The sequence below is a fragment of the Taudactylus pleione genome, unplaced genomic scaffold (assembly GCF_031769625.1).
Source record: "Taudactylus pleione unplaced genomic scaffold, aTauple2 ptg000206l, whole genome shotgun sequence".
Taxonomy (NCBI): domain Eukaryota; kingdom Metazoa; phylum Chordata; class Amphibia; order Anura; family Myobatrachidae; genus Taudactylus; species Taudactylus pleione.
This window is the reverse complement of record NW_028284608.1, coordinates 1,544,842-1,562,908: the sequence shown is the minus strand read 5'-3', so window position 1 is coordinate 1,562,908 and position 18,067 is coordinate 1,544,842. Positions and strand designations below refer to the sequence as shown.

Genomic DNA, 18,067 nt, shown 5'->3' with positions numbered 1-18,067 from the left:
CCTCGCAGTGCTTGCGGCAGGGTAAGGCAACCACAAGCGCTGCGATCGCTACCGATGGTGCTCGATGTACCAATGTTTTAATACACTTCCTGGAGATGACGTGTGCTGGTGGGCGTCTCTACATACGCTAATGGGCGTCAGCATACACAGAGTGATCGCTCGCACAGCCAAATAGGGTGTGCTTATGCCTTGATGAGCGATCGCTTCCCATGGCGTCAATTTGAAAAATTTGCATACGCTGGATGCGAGCGATCACATCTAGCGAGAGACTCTGAATGAGGTCTTATATACTAAGCAGTGTTAGGAGACAGAGTGAAAAGTGATAAGGTGCCAGCCAATCAGCTCCCAGTCATTTTCAAACACAGCCTGTGAGATGGCAGTTAGGAGGTGATTGGCTGGCACCTTATCACTTTTCACTCTGTCTCCTAACACTGCTTAGTAAATAGACCCCTTTTTCTTTTACTGTAAATAACAGGTCACAAATGTGTTGCTTGTTCACATAATGTAGGATCTAATAACAGAATTGAGGCTAACAGCTACCTGCACTGATTCTGGACCCTCCCCAGCTCATACAAAATGAAAGGCTGTACTGGGGCTGGTAATTACTGTTAGTGAAAAAATGGAAACACTCCCAGCGCTGTGTGCACCCAATGATGGGGTCCTCTACTCAGAGGGCCAAGGCAATAGGGTGACAGCATACACTGCAAACAAATTCTGTGTAGATTTGTAACAGCCGCAACCTAGTAAATGAAATAAACAGTCTGCGCATCCACTATTGCTTAACTCTCTCAAAAAACAGTATAGTTTGGGAAAAACAATTATCGTGTTATCAAATGTATCAAAGAAAAAGTAGTGACTGTCTAATGATAGCACAGCATGAATATACAATTTTAGATGCTATGACTGTCTATGTGATCATCTAAAAATTGCCCTCTGAGTAAGAATGTCAAGATATCAAAAAAATTAATTTAATTAGCCATTAAACTAACATATTAGTAAAAGTCTAATTTACAGTAAATAAAAAATAAAAATAAATAAATACATATCATATCACAGTGTACTTAACAAAATCCCATATAAATCTCTAGTGAAAACATGAGTAAAAGAATTGTTGCAGACCTCTTGGATAGCCAGCAAAATTAATCGCTAAAAACTAATTACTGTTAGTGGCCAGTTAGTACTCCAGACCCACCCCATGACCGATCCCTAACAGCTGTGTAATAGCGGGAACAAAGCAATAAACAGACAATGTGTTCGTAAAAACTCCATCTAACTGCACACCCTGCAACTACAATACTTATCTGTCTGGCAGCGCTGATAAAATGGTGCAGACACCATTTTCTAGAAGATCTACACATGTGCAGTAGAGCAATCACTGTTAATGGTGTGGGTGCCATGTTCCCGGAGATCAGTGCATGTACTGTAGACTTTGACACAGTGCCATAGTCTACACAGCCTATGTGCCGTTAAGAGATGGGGGGCCCACACAGAGGATGCACATGGGTCCCCTCCTCTCTTAATCTGCCCCTGCAAATTGTATTTACTAAAAAATATGTAATTTCAACCATATACTGAAAGTTGCCAACAGTACCATAAATCATCAGTCAGCATTAGTGGTGCATTTACAAACAGCCAATCACAAGCAATTTGCTTGTGTAAGCACCTACTACAGTGGTTCCCAAACTTTTTCAGTTCAAGGCACCCTTAGGGTCTCCATAATTTTTTAAAGGCACCCCTAAGCCAAAATAATTACCAAGCAGTCATGTTTTTTAAGTAGTTGGGTCAAATGAACGTAATAAGTATTTAAAAAAGAAAAAGAAAAAAGAGAAAAATTGTGCTATTCTTACTCATTGCCCCCTCTGTCTCTCTCCCATTGCCCCCTCCATCTCTCTCCCATTGCCCCCTCCATCTCTCTTCCATTGCCCCCTCCGTCTCTCTCCCATTGCCCCCTCCATCTCTCTTCCATTGCCCCCTCCGTCTCTCTCCCATTGCCCCCTCCGTCTCTCTCCCATTGCCCTCTCCGTCTCTCTCCCATTGCCCCCTCCATCTCTCTTCCATTGCTCCCTCCGTCTCTCTCCCATTGCCCTCTCCATCTCTCTCCCATTGCCCCCTCCGTCTCTCTCTCCCACTGGCCCTTCCTTTTCTCTCCCATTGTCCCCTCCGTCTCTCTCCCATTACCCCCTCCATCTCTCTCCCATTGCCCCCTCCGTCTCTCTCCCATTGCCCCTTCCTTCTCTCTCCCATTGCTCCCTCTGTCTCGATATCATTGCCCCCTCCATCTCGCCCCCATTGCCCTCTCCGTCTCTCTCCCATTGCCCCCTCTGTCTCTCTCCCATTGCTCCCTCCGTCTTGTTCCCATTGCCCCCTCTGTCTATCTCCCATTGCCCTCTCTGTCTCTCTACCATTGCCCCCTCCGTCTCTCTCCCATTGCCCTCTCCGTCTCTTTCCCATTGCCCCTCCATCTCTCTCCCATTGCCCTCTCCGTCTCTCTCCCATTGCTCCCTCCGTCTCTCTCCCATTGCCCTCTCCGTCTCTCTCCCATTGCCCTCTCTGTCTCTTTCCCATTGCCCCCTCCTTCTCTTTCCCATTGCCCCTCCATCTCTCTCCCATTGCTCTCTCCGTCTCTCTCCCATTGCTCCCTCCGTCTCTCTCCCATTGCCCTCTCTGTCTCTTTCCCATTGCCCTCTCCGTCTCTTTTCCATTGCCCCTCCATCTCTCTCCCATTGCCCTCTCCATCTCTCTCCCATTGCTCCCTCCGTCTCTCTCCCATTGCCCTCTCTGTCTCTTTCCCATTGCCCCCTCCATCTCTCTCCCATTGCCCTCTATGTCTCTCTCCCATTGCCCCCTCCATCTCTCTCCCATTGCCCTCTCCGTCTCTCTCCCATTGCTCCCTCTGTCTCTCCCATTGCTCCCTCCATATCTCTCCCGTTGCCCTCTCCATCTCTCTCCCATTGCTCCCTCCGTCTCTCTTCTATTGCTCCCTCCGTCTCTCTCCCATTGCCCTCTCCATCTCTCTCCCACTGCCCCTCCATCTCGATCTCATTGCCCCCACCATCTCTCTCCCATTGCCCCATCCATCTCATTCCCATTGCACCCTCCGTCTCTCTCCCATTGCACCCTCCATCCAGTTCCCATTGCTCCCTCCGTCTCTCTCCCATTGCCCTCTCTGTCTCTCTCCCATTGCCCCCTCCATCTCTCTCCCATTGCCCCCTCCATCTCTCTCCCATTGCCATCTCCGTCTCTTTCCCATTGCTCCCTCCATCTCTCTCCCATTGCCCCCTCCATCTCTCTCCCATTGCCCTCTCCATCTCTCTCCCATTGCTCCCTCTGTCTCTCTCCCATTGCCCCCTCCGTCTCTCTCCCATTGCCCCCTCCATCTCAATCTCATTGCCCCCACCGACTCTCTCCCATTTCTCTCTTCGTCTCTCTCCCATTGCCCCCTCCGTCTCTCTCCCACTGCCCCCTTCATCTCTCTCCCATTGCCCTCTCCATCTCGATCTCATTGTCCCCACCGTCTCTCTCCCATTGCTCCCTCCGTCTCTCTCCCATTGCCCCCTCCGTCTCTCTCTCATTGCCCTCTCCATCTCTCTCCCATTGCCCCCTCCATCTCGATCTCATTGCCCTCTCCGTCTCTCTCCCATTGCCCTCTCCATCTCTCTCCCATTGCCTCCTCCGTCTCTCTCCCATTGCCCCCTCCGTCTCTCTCCCATTGCCCCCTCCGTCTCTCTCCCATTGCCCCCTCCGTCTCTCTCCCATTGCTCCCTCCGTCTCTCTACTATTGCCCTATCTGTCTCTCTCCCATTGCCTCCTCCGTCTCTCTCCCATTGCCCCCTCCGTCTCGCTCCCATTGCCCCCTCCATCTTTCTCCCATTGCTCCCTCCATCACTCTACTATTGCCCTATCCGTCTCTCTCCCATTGCCGATCTGTCTGTCTCCCATCACCCCCTCCGTCTCTCTATTTGCCCTTCTCTATGCCCCCCCCTTACCTTTAGTTGTTATCGTCAGCGCCATTGTGCAGCATCGCCCCTCAGATCAGACACTTGCACTGCATTGTAGGACCCCATCCAGCAACAGGCAGCCTTAGAATTCACTGCCTGTCGCTTTACAGTGACAGCTTTTCACAACCCCCGCTGCTACACTGTACTCCGTGCCGCCAATCCCTCTCCCATCTGTGCCCAAAATAATATTTTACATAAAAAAAAAATACACTGGCCATCCGCTTTAGACCACTGCCTGCCGCTGCCCAGTGACAGCACTGCGGCACCCCAGGGAGTCACGGCACACCGTTTGGGAACCACTAAGTTAGTATCATCACCATCCATCATCATTCCCTGATCATTTACAAATAATACGGTTTTGTATAACACCCACTGGTCTGTGCATGTGCAGAGAAAATTCATACCAAGACACACTATGCCAATTGGCGTATGTCCCTGCAAGCTGTGATAAATATTGCCCACCCCCACCCCCCTAGAATGCTTGTGTTTATTTGAGGCAATTCTTCTCAAGGATATCAACACACAATTAGAAACATATGACAAGTAGGGTGAGCTGTATCAAGCCTGGAGAAGTTAACAAGCTGCTACGGGTATTTTCTCTACTCGATAGAAGGCTTGATACATATCCCCCATATTGCGTGTACATAACGTTCTCGTTTTAGATTATCAACAATACACCATATACAGTACATAGAGAAAAATATGCAACTCTTCTGTTCACTCCCATTCACTGCAACCAACGGCACCAGTGTCTCCAGTTGGGGCACCCACACAATGGTGTAAAGGTTCCGGTGCGTGACACCTTATTGTCCTTGAGTAGGCCCTGCAGGCAGCTGTCTCCCCTCCTTCACATGAATGACCAGCTCCTTCCCGTTGTGCCACAGCCATGAATTATGAGCACGGGGGGGGGGGGGGGACATACTGTAAATATCTATCTGTGGATTGGTTCATAAACGTATTAAAAACATATTAAAACAGGTTTAACTATTTAGGGGCAGATTCAATTAATTGCGGTGCTTATTGCAAAGCTAAAGCTTAGCCTTTTGTCAATGGCTAATTGAATCTATGTCTTAATGGGTACAGTTTTTGAAACAAAGTGCATGGAGCATATAGCTACTGTCAGGGTTGTCTTAACAGCAGTGTGGGCCCTGGGCAAAGCAATGCACTGGGGCCCCTACCCACCCATTCACGGGAAAAAAATGTAAATGGTCAATAAAATTATACCCTCCTGCATGCCCATCAGACCTCCCACACATGCAGAGAGACTCTGTCTGACTGGTCTGAAGCCAGCGGATGAAGTGAAACTGGGACTGAGGTGAGTACTCGTCACTGGGGGGGTGGGGTGGGTTGTTTGAGGTTAGATCAGAATACAGTGCAGCTTATAAAATATCACAAATTTACCAACTGCCCGCAGCTGCAGGGGGCGGGTTTACGGGACCCTACAAGCTTCGGGCCCTTGGGCAACTGCCCAACAAGCCCCATGGAAGAGATGGCCCTGGCTACTGTATACGGTAAATAGGTGGAGTTTGGAGTGAAATACATAAGCTAGAGTGGTGCTATAGCCCTTTATAGGTCTATATGGGAACATACTTTATGTATCTAAGAATATCAGCTGTCATTCCTATACATTCTCACCCTATAACTGTACTATTTAAAAAAAAACTAAAAATGCATGTATCATCTGATTATACTGAAAGTTCCCTGTAATATAATAACCTTCTTTTCATATCTGTACAGGTACCATATCTGTGAATACTATACGCACGCCTTACACAGCTCCTGGCGAAAGTGAAATTCTCGACCTCGATGATGACTTGTATCTTGGTGGTTTGCCTGAAAATAAAGCTGGTTTGGTTTTCCCAACGGAAGTGTGGACAGCTCTTCTAAATTATGGATATGTTGGATGCATAAGAGACTTATTTATAGATGGCCAGAGTAAAGACATTCGGCAGATGGCCGAGCTTCAAAGCACAGCTGGAGTAAAACCTTCCTGTTCTCGAGAAACAGCCAAGCCTTGCATTAACAACCCATGTAAAAATAATGGACTATGTAGAGATGGCTGGAACAGATATGTCTGTGATTGTTCCGGTACTGGATACCTTGGACGCTCTTGTGAGAGAGGTTAGTTATTGTTTTTTATTATTCTCCTTAGTATTATACATTTCTAAAGAGTACATGGCATAACGTAAGAACAAGCTGAGACAGTAATCACTTCACAGGTCAGCAGTCTAGGAGACATTTAAAAAGTGCTATATATAAATGTATACAGTTAATACACAACAGGTACACAGCATAAGAAAACAGGGAACTTGTAGTAGATATCAAACTTGCCAGAGTAGTGGGCGGTCCGGGGGCTTCATGTCGCAATTTGCTGTGAATTGCATCACGATCGCTCCTCGCTACGTTGCACTATGCTGCATATTGCACTTCCCGCCATGATGTGTCGCCTTTCGGGATCTCCTGCTGGAAATATATTGAAATACTGGATTATATGCTATAATATATTTACAGTATAGTCACTAAATTGTAGAACTATACCATACAATTTACATTTGGCAAGACACTTTTTTTTAGCTCTGCTGTAGGTCAATGGCAGCTCTCTTCACAACTTGAGGCAGCCATTTTGTGCGCTGAACCAATATTGTGCAGTGTATCAAATCTCAAATCTGTTTAATTGATGTCCCTATTTACTTATCAATTTATAATCTGCTATCTCATGAACTGTAAGCTTTTATTGAATGTAATTTAACTAGTGACATACTTGTGAGACATGTAAGAAATGGTACATCATTTGTAGGCCCTATTGTCATAGTAACAGTCAATTGTAGGTTCTCAGAATCTATTTTCCTCTGTATGTTGATCTCACCATCTCCACCTACCACTATAATACATTGGAATGGTCAGAGTTACTACGGGGCTTTCTAGAGCATACCATACATACTGCTTACAGAAGTTGATTACCAGATTAGCATTCGTAATACTGTATACTGTCTCATAATGAGAAGTCTATTTCAAATGTGTGGCATGCAAGATGGCACACACAGGGGGGTGTGGTTACCATCCCAGCGGTCGGGATGCCAGCGCTCGGATTCCTGGCACCAGAATCCCGACCGCTGGCATCCAAACGTTATATACTAGGGTAAGGGGAGGGTTAGGTTTTGGGTTAGGGTTAGGCACTAGGGGGAGGGGTAGGCTGCAGGGAGGTAGGGATTGGGTTTGGCTGTGGGGGGGTTATGGTTAGGATGCGGGGGGGGAGGGATAGGGTCTGGCTGTGGGGGGGGAAGGGATAGATTTTGGCTGTGGGGGCGAGGGTTAGAGTTAGGCTGTGGGAGGGAGGGTTAGGATGTAGGGAGGATGGTTAGGCTGTATGGGGGAGGGTTAGGCTGTAGGGGGGAGGGTTAGGCTGTAGGGGGAGGGTTAGGCTGTGCGGGGGAGGGTTAGGCTGTGGGGGGAGGGTTAGGCTGCAGGGGGGAGGGTTAGGCTGTGGGGCGGAGGGTTAGGGTTAGGCTGTGGGAGGAGGGTTAGGTTGTAGGGGGGGAGGGTTAGGCTGTGGGGGGGAGGGTTAGGGTTAGGCTGTGGGAGGAGGGTTAGGCTGTGGTGGGGGAGGGTTAGGCTGTGGGGAGGAGGGTTAAGCTGTGGGGAGGAGGATTAGGATGCGAGGGGGAGGGATAGGGTTTGACTGCAGGGAAGGGTTAGGGTTAGGCTGCGGGGGTTAGGGTTAGGCTGTGGGGGGGAGAGTTAGGCTGTGGGGGGGAGGGTTAGGCTATTGGGGGGAGGGTTAGGCTATTGGGGTTAGGGTTAGGCTGTGGGGGGGTGGGTTTGGCTGCAGGGGGGGAGGGTTAGGGTTTGGCTGTGGGAAAGGTGGGTTAGGGGGAGGGTTAGGGTTTAGGTTAAGTATACTTACTTTAAGGTGTTGGAATTCTGACCGCCGGCATTCCGACTGCTGGGATCCCGCACCCAACTCCCCACGGGATATCAGTATATTGTGAAACTTCTCAACGTAAATCCATGTTGCTTAAAACTATGAAGAGAGAGGCAGGGAGCAGGCATGAGCCAGATCAGCTGATGGTCAGTGGCAGTTGTGATAAGAAGCAGTTAATAGGGAATCGGTATGAAATACCGACAGTCAGGATCCTGGTGGACACTTGTTGGTCGGTATGCTAACCCTCCCCCTCTCCCGACCCTAACCATAACCCAGTGGTGTAACTACGGTATTTGAAGCCCAGGGCAAATGTAAAAATGGAGCCCCTCTGCCCCCCCCTATGTGCGCGTGCGGCGAAAAATGGGCGTGGTCAAAAGGGGCATGGCCACTTAAAAATGGGGCATGTCAACATGACACACATACCCCTTTCTTGTCACTCTGAACATTCCTTTCCATTCCATATGCTTCTTAACCCCAGTAGTGCCCCTTATACAGTCCCCACTATGCAGTGCCCCCAGTAGTGGTCCATATAATGCAGGCCCCCAGTAGTGCCCCTTATACAGTACCCCCAGTATGCAATGTCCCCAGTAGTGGTCCCTCTTATCAGGCCCCCAGTAGTGTCCCTTGTACAGTACCCCCAGTAGTGGTCCCCCTTATGCAGACCCCCAGTAGTGCCCCTTATACAGTGCCCCCAGTAGTGGTCCCCCTTATGCAGGCCTCAGTGGTGGTCCCCCCCTATCCAGTGCCCCCTGTAGTGGTCCTCACTATTCAGTGCCCCCAGTGCAGTGTCCCTTGTGCCTCCAGTAGTAAGCCCCTTATATAGTGCCCCAAGTAGCAGACCCCCCTATACAGTGCCCCAGTATAAGTGCCCCCATTATAAGTTCCCCATTAGTGCTCCCAGTATAGAAACCCCCCAACAAATACACACTGAAAATAAAACAATAAAATAAAAAACTTACCTGAATCCACTGTCCATCTCCCGCCGCCGTCCGCACGTCAGTCCCCTGGGCTGGCGTGCTCTGCATTATGGGAGAGACGTCATGACGTCTCTCCCATTACCCACTGCAGGAGCCGGCTCTTGCCGTGGGTGCTGCAGCAGTCAATGAGAGTCTATCTGACTCTCATTGGCTACTGTTTAACACACACATCGCCGCCGCGCTGGCGGCGATGTGTGTGTTAGAATGCACAGCATGAGCCCATCTGCCACCCTCCTCTTGGCGCTATTGGGCAAGCGCTCAGGGGGCGGGAAGGGGCTCGGCTGTGCAGCACAGGACTGGCGCTGGGAAGCCTAGCACCGGTCCTGTATTAATGAGTAGTGCTGATCGCACTCACTGCGGTTGGCACTACACTGGTTAACTAGGACGGGCCGGTACCGAGGCCAACGGCGCCCCCTCTTCCTACGTGCAGGGCACTTGCCCCGCTCGCCCTGCCCTAGTTACGCCACTGCACTAACCCTCCCTTGGTCAGGATGCATACCGTTACTAGAGTCCTGAGCAGCTACCTGAGTGTGACAGGAGAGATGATGAGTGAGTATAGCAGGAAGAAGATCAGCAGTGAGAGTTGGTGAAGAGAAGGTGCCTGGTTGAGCAGGGGCCGGCTACAGACAGCCTATAATAATGTAACTTTATTTACAGAACCGATACATAAGAAAAACCAGAAAGTAACAGTAACAAGAAGTTCCTACATATACTTCCACAAAACAGTCTAATATAAATACTGTACTGTATTACTGCAAACACCAAATAGGTGGTTCTTGTTTAGTAATTCTAGTATTACTATTAATTAAGGCTTCTTCCATAATTTTGCTAGGATAGCCTCTTTCCTCAAACCCTTATGCATATAATAATAATTGGCTCTTGCAGATAGAGGGCCTGATCAAGAGTTGCAAATTGTTGCAGCCATGTCTTTTGCAGCAGTGCGACTGTGTCTCTACGCTAATGCTGTGGCATGGCCAATACTATTCGTACAGTGACACCCACCGACTGCGTCGCTAATCCGCCACTGTGCGTATTAAGACCATTGGTCGCACCATCAAACATTGCACCAGCCGTAGTAAGACACATATTATCTGTATGAAAATGGCCGCCTGTGTCAGTGCAACTGCGCCTTTACGGAATGAAATAGAAATGCCGGAGGCTGTTTAGGCACTGGTTCAAATCCATACAGCGCCTGCCCGAAGGGAGGAAATCCCGACAGCGGAAGGTAAGTCACCTAACCCTCCCTCCCCCCTAACCTTAACCCTCCCTTAGGGGTGCCTAACCCTAACGTCCACCCTTAGTGCCTAACCATAACCCCCCACCAGGGGGGCCTAAACCTAACCCTCCCTTCCCCTAGCCTAACCCTAACCCTCCCCAGGGGGTGCGTAACCCTAAGTCCTCCCAGGGTGCCCTAAACCTACCCCTCCCCCCTGTGGCTAAGAGGACGGGCACCCCGGACTTTCCTCGATCGGGCCCGTGTTATCCTGAATTCCGCTGTCAGGATTATGATAGGCGTCGGTATCTCGACGCCTACTGTATCATGAATCCCTTGCCGGCATTCTGCCATGGGGATTGTGACATAACTACATAACACCTTTACGCTCCGGTAGCTTTTTAGCCATCCCCTTGCTACTGCCAAGGAATGCCCACTGACATCCCCAGATCTTGCGACTCGGATGCGTGGGCAGACTAAAAACTTTAGCCGCTTGCGTGCAGCATCTCGTCCACCTTTGAATCAAGCCCAGAATCAGAGCCAGGGTTTTTTAAGGAGCTGGTCCTGGCCGCGCCACCTGTTTGATGATAAAACCGGAAAGATGGAACAAGAGCGCAAGACTGTTTGTAGCCATTTTTCAGGATATATCACCAGAAAGATGGTAAGGGAGGGAACGTGCACTGTGCCCCTGATTCAGAGCCGGTCGCTCTGACAGAGCGCTCGCTCTGAATCAGGGCTGTCCCTCCTACCTTTTGGAGTGGCCTCCTGGCCGCTCGCATAGCTGTGGGTGACCACCCACAGCTATAGCGAGCAGCCATGATGATGGTCGCGATGGTCATGACCATCGCGACCATCGGGCTTGCGACGAGACCCTGCGGTAGGGTCTCGTTGCCACAAGCCCAGGAGTGCTTTTGGCTCTATCAGAGCCAAAAGCACTCCCACTGACATCACTTGTGATGTCATTGGGGCCGGACCCAGACGGTGGAAACGCCTCCGTCTGGGCAGCCACGCCCCCGGCACGCCTAGCAAAGGGGGCATGCTGTCAATCACCATCAACAGCATGCCCCCTTTGGTGCGAGACCCTTAATGATGGCTTGGCCGTCGTTATTCGGGTCTCACGCATGCGCACGACGGAGCCGCCTCCATCGTGCACATGCGCACTTGGGCACCATCGACCCGCTTGTGAGCGCTCAGCGATCGCGAGCGGGTCTGAATCAGGCCCTGTATCTACACATCAAGTAAATGTCATTTCTCTTTAAACACACTTACAGCAATTTCTTGTACTCTATAAATAACCGCCAGCGTGGATTCATGTCACAAACTGTAAATTATCTTACAATGCTAGAACGGCATGACAAAAGGAAATGTAATGTTAGAGCTGAAGCACAGTTATCACTGCGGTCTTGTTTTATAAAACTCAGCAGAATAGTTAGGCAGGAGGTAAGCACAATATAATGGATGTACCATGTTGTCTTTCCCACTAAAGCGCCGCACACACAGAATCTGCTCTAAATATCCAAAAATTCTGATTGTCAGCAATAACTACAAACCTGGGAAGTTTTATTGAGTACTTTTTATTGAGATGCCGCCTATGAAAGCTGCATTTTCAGTTAGCTATGCAGACGCCATCTTGTTTCTTATTTACTAAGGTTTAGAAAGTTTGACTTACGTGCATAAGGTTTCATAGTACGGTTGTCCTGACTGTATCTGGATTACACACACGTTTCCTCTTTAGATGTTTTTCCTGATGTCCTGATTAAATAACAGAGCTGCTGCAGAGTTTTATGTAAAATGGGCGTATATTAGGTAAATAGCATATTTTCACACATACATACAGCTGTATACAGCATATGACCTAAGTTTACAACAGGACACCAGTATCAGTCTGTACTTGGGCTTGCTCTATAGCAGTTTCAAAATATATACGCCTCCTAACATACGTTTATACGCTTACATGCTGGTCTGCATTGAGCCCCCATTTGCATGGACACGACCCCACTAACCTATGCCAGTGTGAAAAGATTCCTTCTTACCCCTGTTCCGCATCTACAGTTGTCAGAATAGACTTGACTCTACATTGTCCTACAGTACTTGCCTCCTTTTTTGATTAAGCACAGTGTGAATTTGTGTATGATATGCCATGCAAATCAGGGGCAAATGCAGGGGCAAATATTTATCCATAGGGCAAGTACGTGCGTGCATGTACACACACACCGTAGGAAGCTGGCCTGGGCCCAGGGAACGTGGCCTAATCACGGGAGGGATGGGCAGTCCCCTTCAAAAAAAAAAGAAAAAAACTGCGTGCCGGGGAGGGGGTCATTGTGACCCCCTCATCTCGGCTCAAATGCAGGGGGGGAGCGATCAGTATGATCGTTCCCTCCCCCAGGCAGAGGAGACCGCTGCTGCTTCAGTCTCCCACTGCAGCCCAGCACACAGCAGCATGTGCTCGGCTGCTGACAGGTTGCGTCGTTGGACCTGGACCCCCACTGTGCCCCTCCAGCAAGCCCAGGGCCAGGTATTAGTACCCGCTCCCCCCCCCCTTTCGGTGCCCCTGCACACACACATTATGTACATATGCACACACACATATATATAGTACATAGGCACACACACACATACAGGACCTCATTCAGAGTCGGTCGTTGCGGCCACACGGTCGTACGCCACCGATGTTCGCTATACTGCGCATGCGTAAAGTTCACAATGCGCATGCGCAAACTAGCCGTTACGATCAGAAATTTCTCTCTCCTTGAACACAGCCAGGTCGGTGGTTTGAGTGACAGATGGAGGTGTTTGTGGGTGGTAACAGGGGAAGGTGCTTGAAAACGGGGGAGTGGAGATCCAAACGCAGGCGTGCCTAATTATGCGAACAGCGTTTTATGGGAGTGCATACGGATTATGGGAGTGCATAATTAACAAAGTAGCGTCATGGCACATGTGACATGGGAGGTTTTTACACTGACATGATCGTAGAGCTTAAGAGAGGGTATGGTCAACCTTAAGCTCTACGACCAGTTCGGATGGTTACCGATGGTCTTGATTAATCCTTATATGCCCGGAGATGACGTGCAATGCGTACGAGAAGGGGGCGTATTTTTTTGTCTTCCCACCGCTTCCTCCCCTTGGTCGGCCAACTACCGATCCGAACTTAGGGACTCAACTTGCAAGGGAAATATTTGCATATCCGGCACCTTTTTCCGTACGACCGTGCGGCCGCTTCGACCGACTCTGAATGAGGTCCACAGTACATATGCACACACACACATACAGTACATATGCACACACACACACATACAATACATATGCACACACACACATACAGTACATATGTTCACACACACATACAGTACATATGCACACACATACAGTACATATGCACACACACATACAGTACATATGCACACACACACACATACAGTACATATGCTCACAAACACACATACAGTACATATGCACAAAAACACACATACAGTACATATGTTCACACACACATACAGTACATATGCACACACATACAGTACATATGCACACACACATACAGTACATATACACACACATACAGTACATATGCACACACACACATACAGTACATAGGCTCACAAACACACATACAGTACATATGCTCACAAACACACATACAGTACATATGCACACACACATACAGTACATATGCACACACACACACATACAGTACATATGCACACACACACACACAGTACATATGCTCACAAACACACATACAGTACATATGCACAAAAACACACATACAGTACATATGTTCACACACACATACAGTACATATGCACACACATACAGTACATATGCACACACACATACAGTACATATGCACACACACATACAGTACATATACACACACACACATACAGTACATATGCACAAAAACACACATACAGTACATATGCTCACAAACACACATACAGTACATATGCACAAAAACACACATACAGTACATATGCTCACAAACACACATACAGTACATATGCACACAAATACACATACAGTACAAATGCACACACACACACACACACACACACACACACACACACACACACACACACACACACACAGTACATATGTTCACAAACACACATACAGTACATATGCTCACAAACACACATACAGTACATATGCACAAAAACACACATACAGTACATATGCTCACAAACACACATACAGTACATATGCACACAAATACACATACAGTACAAATGCACACACACATACAGTACATATACACACACACACATACAGTACATATGCACACACACTCACATACAGTACATATGCACACACACAGTACATATGCACACACACACACACAGTACATATGTTCACAAACACACATACAGTACATATGCTCACAAACACACATACAGTACATATGCACAAAAACACACATACAGTACATATGCTCACAAACACACATACAGTACATATGCACACAAATACACATACAGTACATATGCAAACATACACACACACATGCAGTACTAATGCCGACACACATAAATACAGTACATATGCACACACACATACAGTACATATGCACACACACACACATACAGTACATATGCACACAAATACACATACAGTACATATACACACATGCAGTACATATGCACACACACATACATACAGTACATATGCACACACACACATACAGTACATATGCTCACAAACACACATACAGTACATATGCACACAAACACACATACAGTACATATGCACACACACATACAGTACATATGCACACACACACACATACAGTACATATGCACACACACACACACACAGTACATATGCTCACAAACACACATACAGTACATATGCACAAAAACACACATACAGTACATATGTTCACACACACATACAGTACATATGCACACACATACAGTACATATGCACACACACATACAGTACATATGCACACACACATACAGTACATATACACACACACACACATACAGTACATATGCACACACACTCACATACAGTACATAGGCTCACAAACACACATACAGTACATAGGCTCACAAACACACATACAGTACATATGCACACACACAGTACATATGCACACACACACACACACACACACACACACACACACACACACACACACACACACACACACACACACACACACACAGTACATATGTTCACAAACACACATATAGTACATATGCTCACAAACACACATACAGTACATATGCACAAAACACACATACAGTACATATGCTCACAAACACACATACAGTACATATGCACACAAATACACATACAGTACATATGCACACACACATACAGTACATATACACACACACATACAGTACATATGCACACACACTCACATACAGTACCTTATGCACACACACAGTACATATGCACACACACACACAGTACATATGTTCACAAACACACATACAGTACATATGCTCACAAACACACATACAGTACATATGCACAAAAACACACATACAGTACATATGCTCACAAACACACATACAGTACATATGCACACAAATACACATACAGTACATATGCAAACATACACACACACATGCAGTACATATGCCGACACACATACATACAGTACATATGCACACACACACACATACAGTACATATGCACACACACACATACAGTACATATGCACACAAATACACATACAGTACATATACACACATGCAGTACATATGCACACACACATACATACAGTACATATGCACACACACACATACAGTACATATGCTCACAAACACACATACAGTACATATGCACACAAACACACATACAGTACATATGCACACAAATACACATACAGTACATATGCACACACACATACATACAGTACATATGCACACACACACACATACAGTTCATATGCACACACACATACAGTACATATGCACACACACATACAGTACATATGCACACACACACACATACTGTACATATGCACACACACATACAGTACATATGTACACACACATACAGTACATATGCACACACACATACAGTACATATGCACACACACACATGTACAGTACATATGCACACACACACATACAGTACATATGCACACACACATACAGTACATATGCACACACACACATACAGTACATATGCACACACACACACATACAGTACATATGCACACACATACATACAGTACATATGCACACACACATACAGTACATATGCACACACACATACATACATACAGTACATATGCACACACACACACGTACAGTACATATGCACACACACATACATACAGTACATATGCACACACACACACACATACAGTACATATGCGCACACACATACATACAGTACATATGCACATACAGTACATATGCACACACATACAGTACATATACACACACACATACAGTACATATACACACACAGTACATATGCACCCACACACATAAAGTACATATGCACACACACACATACAGTACATATGCACACACACATACAGTACATATGCACATGCACACATACAGTACATATGCACACACACACATACAGTACATATGCACACATACATATACAGTACATATGCACACACACATACAGTATATATGCACACATACAGTACATATGCACACACACACATACAGTACATATGCACACATACAGTACATATGCACACACACACACATAGTACATATGCACACACACACACATACAGTACATATGCACACATACAGGATGTGGTCAATATCCTGACCATGAGGATTCCGGCGATCCAAATGCCAGCGCCAGAATCCCAACAGTTGTCAGAATCCTTGCGCTGGCATCCTGACCGCCGGAATCCCGAAGATAAGTAGCAGGGTTGGGGGGGAGGGTTACCGTTAGGTTTAGGCAGTAGGGGGATGGTTAGGGTGCTGGGAGGGAGAGGTTAGATCTAGGCACTAGGGGGAAGGTTAGGGACAGGCACCGTGGATGGAGGATTAGGTTAAGGTAGAGAGAGGGGGAGGGTTAGAATACAGACCAACAAAGTGTTGGTATTCTAACCCTGGTGGGATGCCAGTGTCTGGGTTCTGACTGTCGGGATCCCGAGCGCCGGCATCCCAGGCACCAGTATCTCATACCAATCCCATACATGTACTCTTACCCGGGGCTGAGCAGAGGAGATAGGTGGCCGATGATTGATGAGAGGATGGATCTGCTGCTGGACATGCACAGCAGTAAGATACAACTGTCTCAGAAACAAAATCAGTCTGTCAGTCCCTTGGTCCATCAGAGGAGGTTTCTGGGTACACAGAAACTTCCCCTGAGTGTGCCACTGCAAATAGGCATACTGTACATTCAATCTTGCATCTATCCAAACATTTTATCCATATTTTAAATAAAATTGAGCTTAGAGAAGAAAGCATGCTGTCATCCCTATTGCACAGATCCATTGAATAAAACTCCCAATGCCTTGCTGTATGTGTGGCCTATTCATCATCACTTAATTTTGACAAAAGCAGGTGAAGAAGCACATTTTCACCTGCAATTGTTAAAATTAAGTATTCGGGCCATTCATTAAGAAGGTGAAGCAGGAGATATCACAGATATCTCCTATTTACCTTCTGTTTTCGGAATGACCTGCTGTCCCCATACACTAGTATGGGGACAGAATTCATCAAGCTCCGTAAATATTATATTATCGGAGCTTGACTGCGGGGGCATTCGCCATCTCCAGATGGCGAATACCCCCGCTTTTTCTTCGCCGCCCGCTCTTCCCTATGGGAAGAGGGTCGGGCTTGCGAGAAGGGATCCTTTTGGATCCCTCCGCCCCTGTCCGGCTCCTTTCGCCGGACATCGGGGCTCTTGTTTGCAGGTCACGCATGCGCACAGCGGTCACTGCTCTGAAAGGAGCAGTGAAAAGATTCACTGCTCCGAAAAGGAGCAGTGAAGCCACTGGCGGGGGCAGCTGATT

At 47.3% G+C, this 18,067-nt stretch overlaps 1 protein-coding gene across 15 annotated transcripts in view; it reads left to right on the top strand.

Moving 5' to 3' along the window:
- NRXN1 (neurexin 1) overlaps positions 1–18,067 on the top strand; it is a 1,439,010-nt gene that overhangs the window by 662,021 nt on the left and 758,922 nt on the right. For all 15 annotated transcript variants that reach the window (XM_088477984.1, XM_088477983.1, XM_088477988.1 and 12 more), the window contains one exon: positions 5,736–6,119. In XM_088477984.1, coding sequence (XP_088334110.1) covers positions 5,736–6,119 — 384 coding nt within the window. The remainder of the gene's footprint in view (positions 1–5,735; positions 6,120–18,067) is intronic.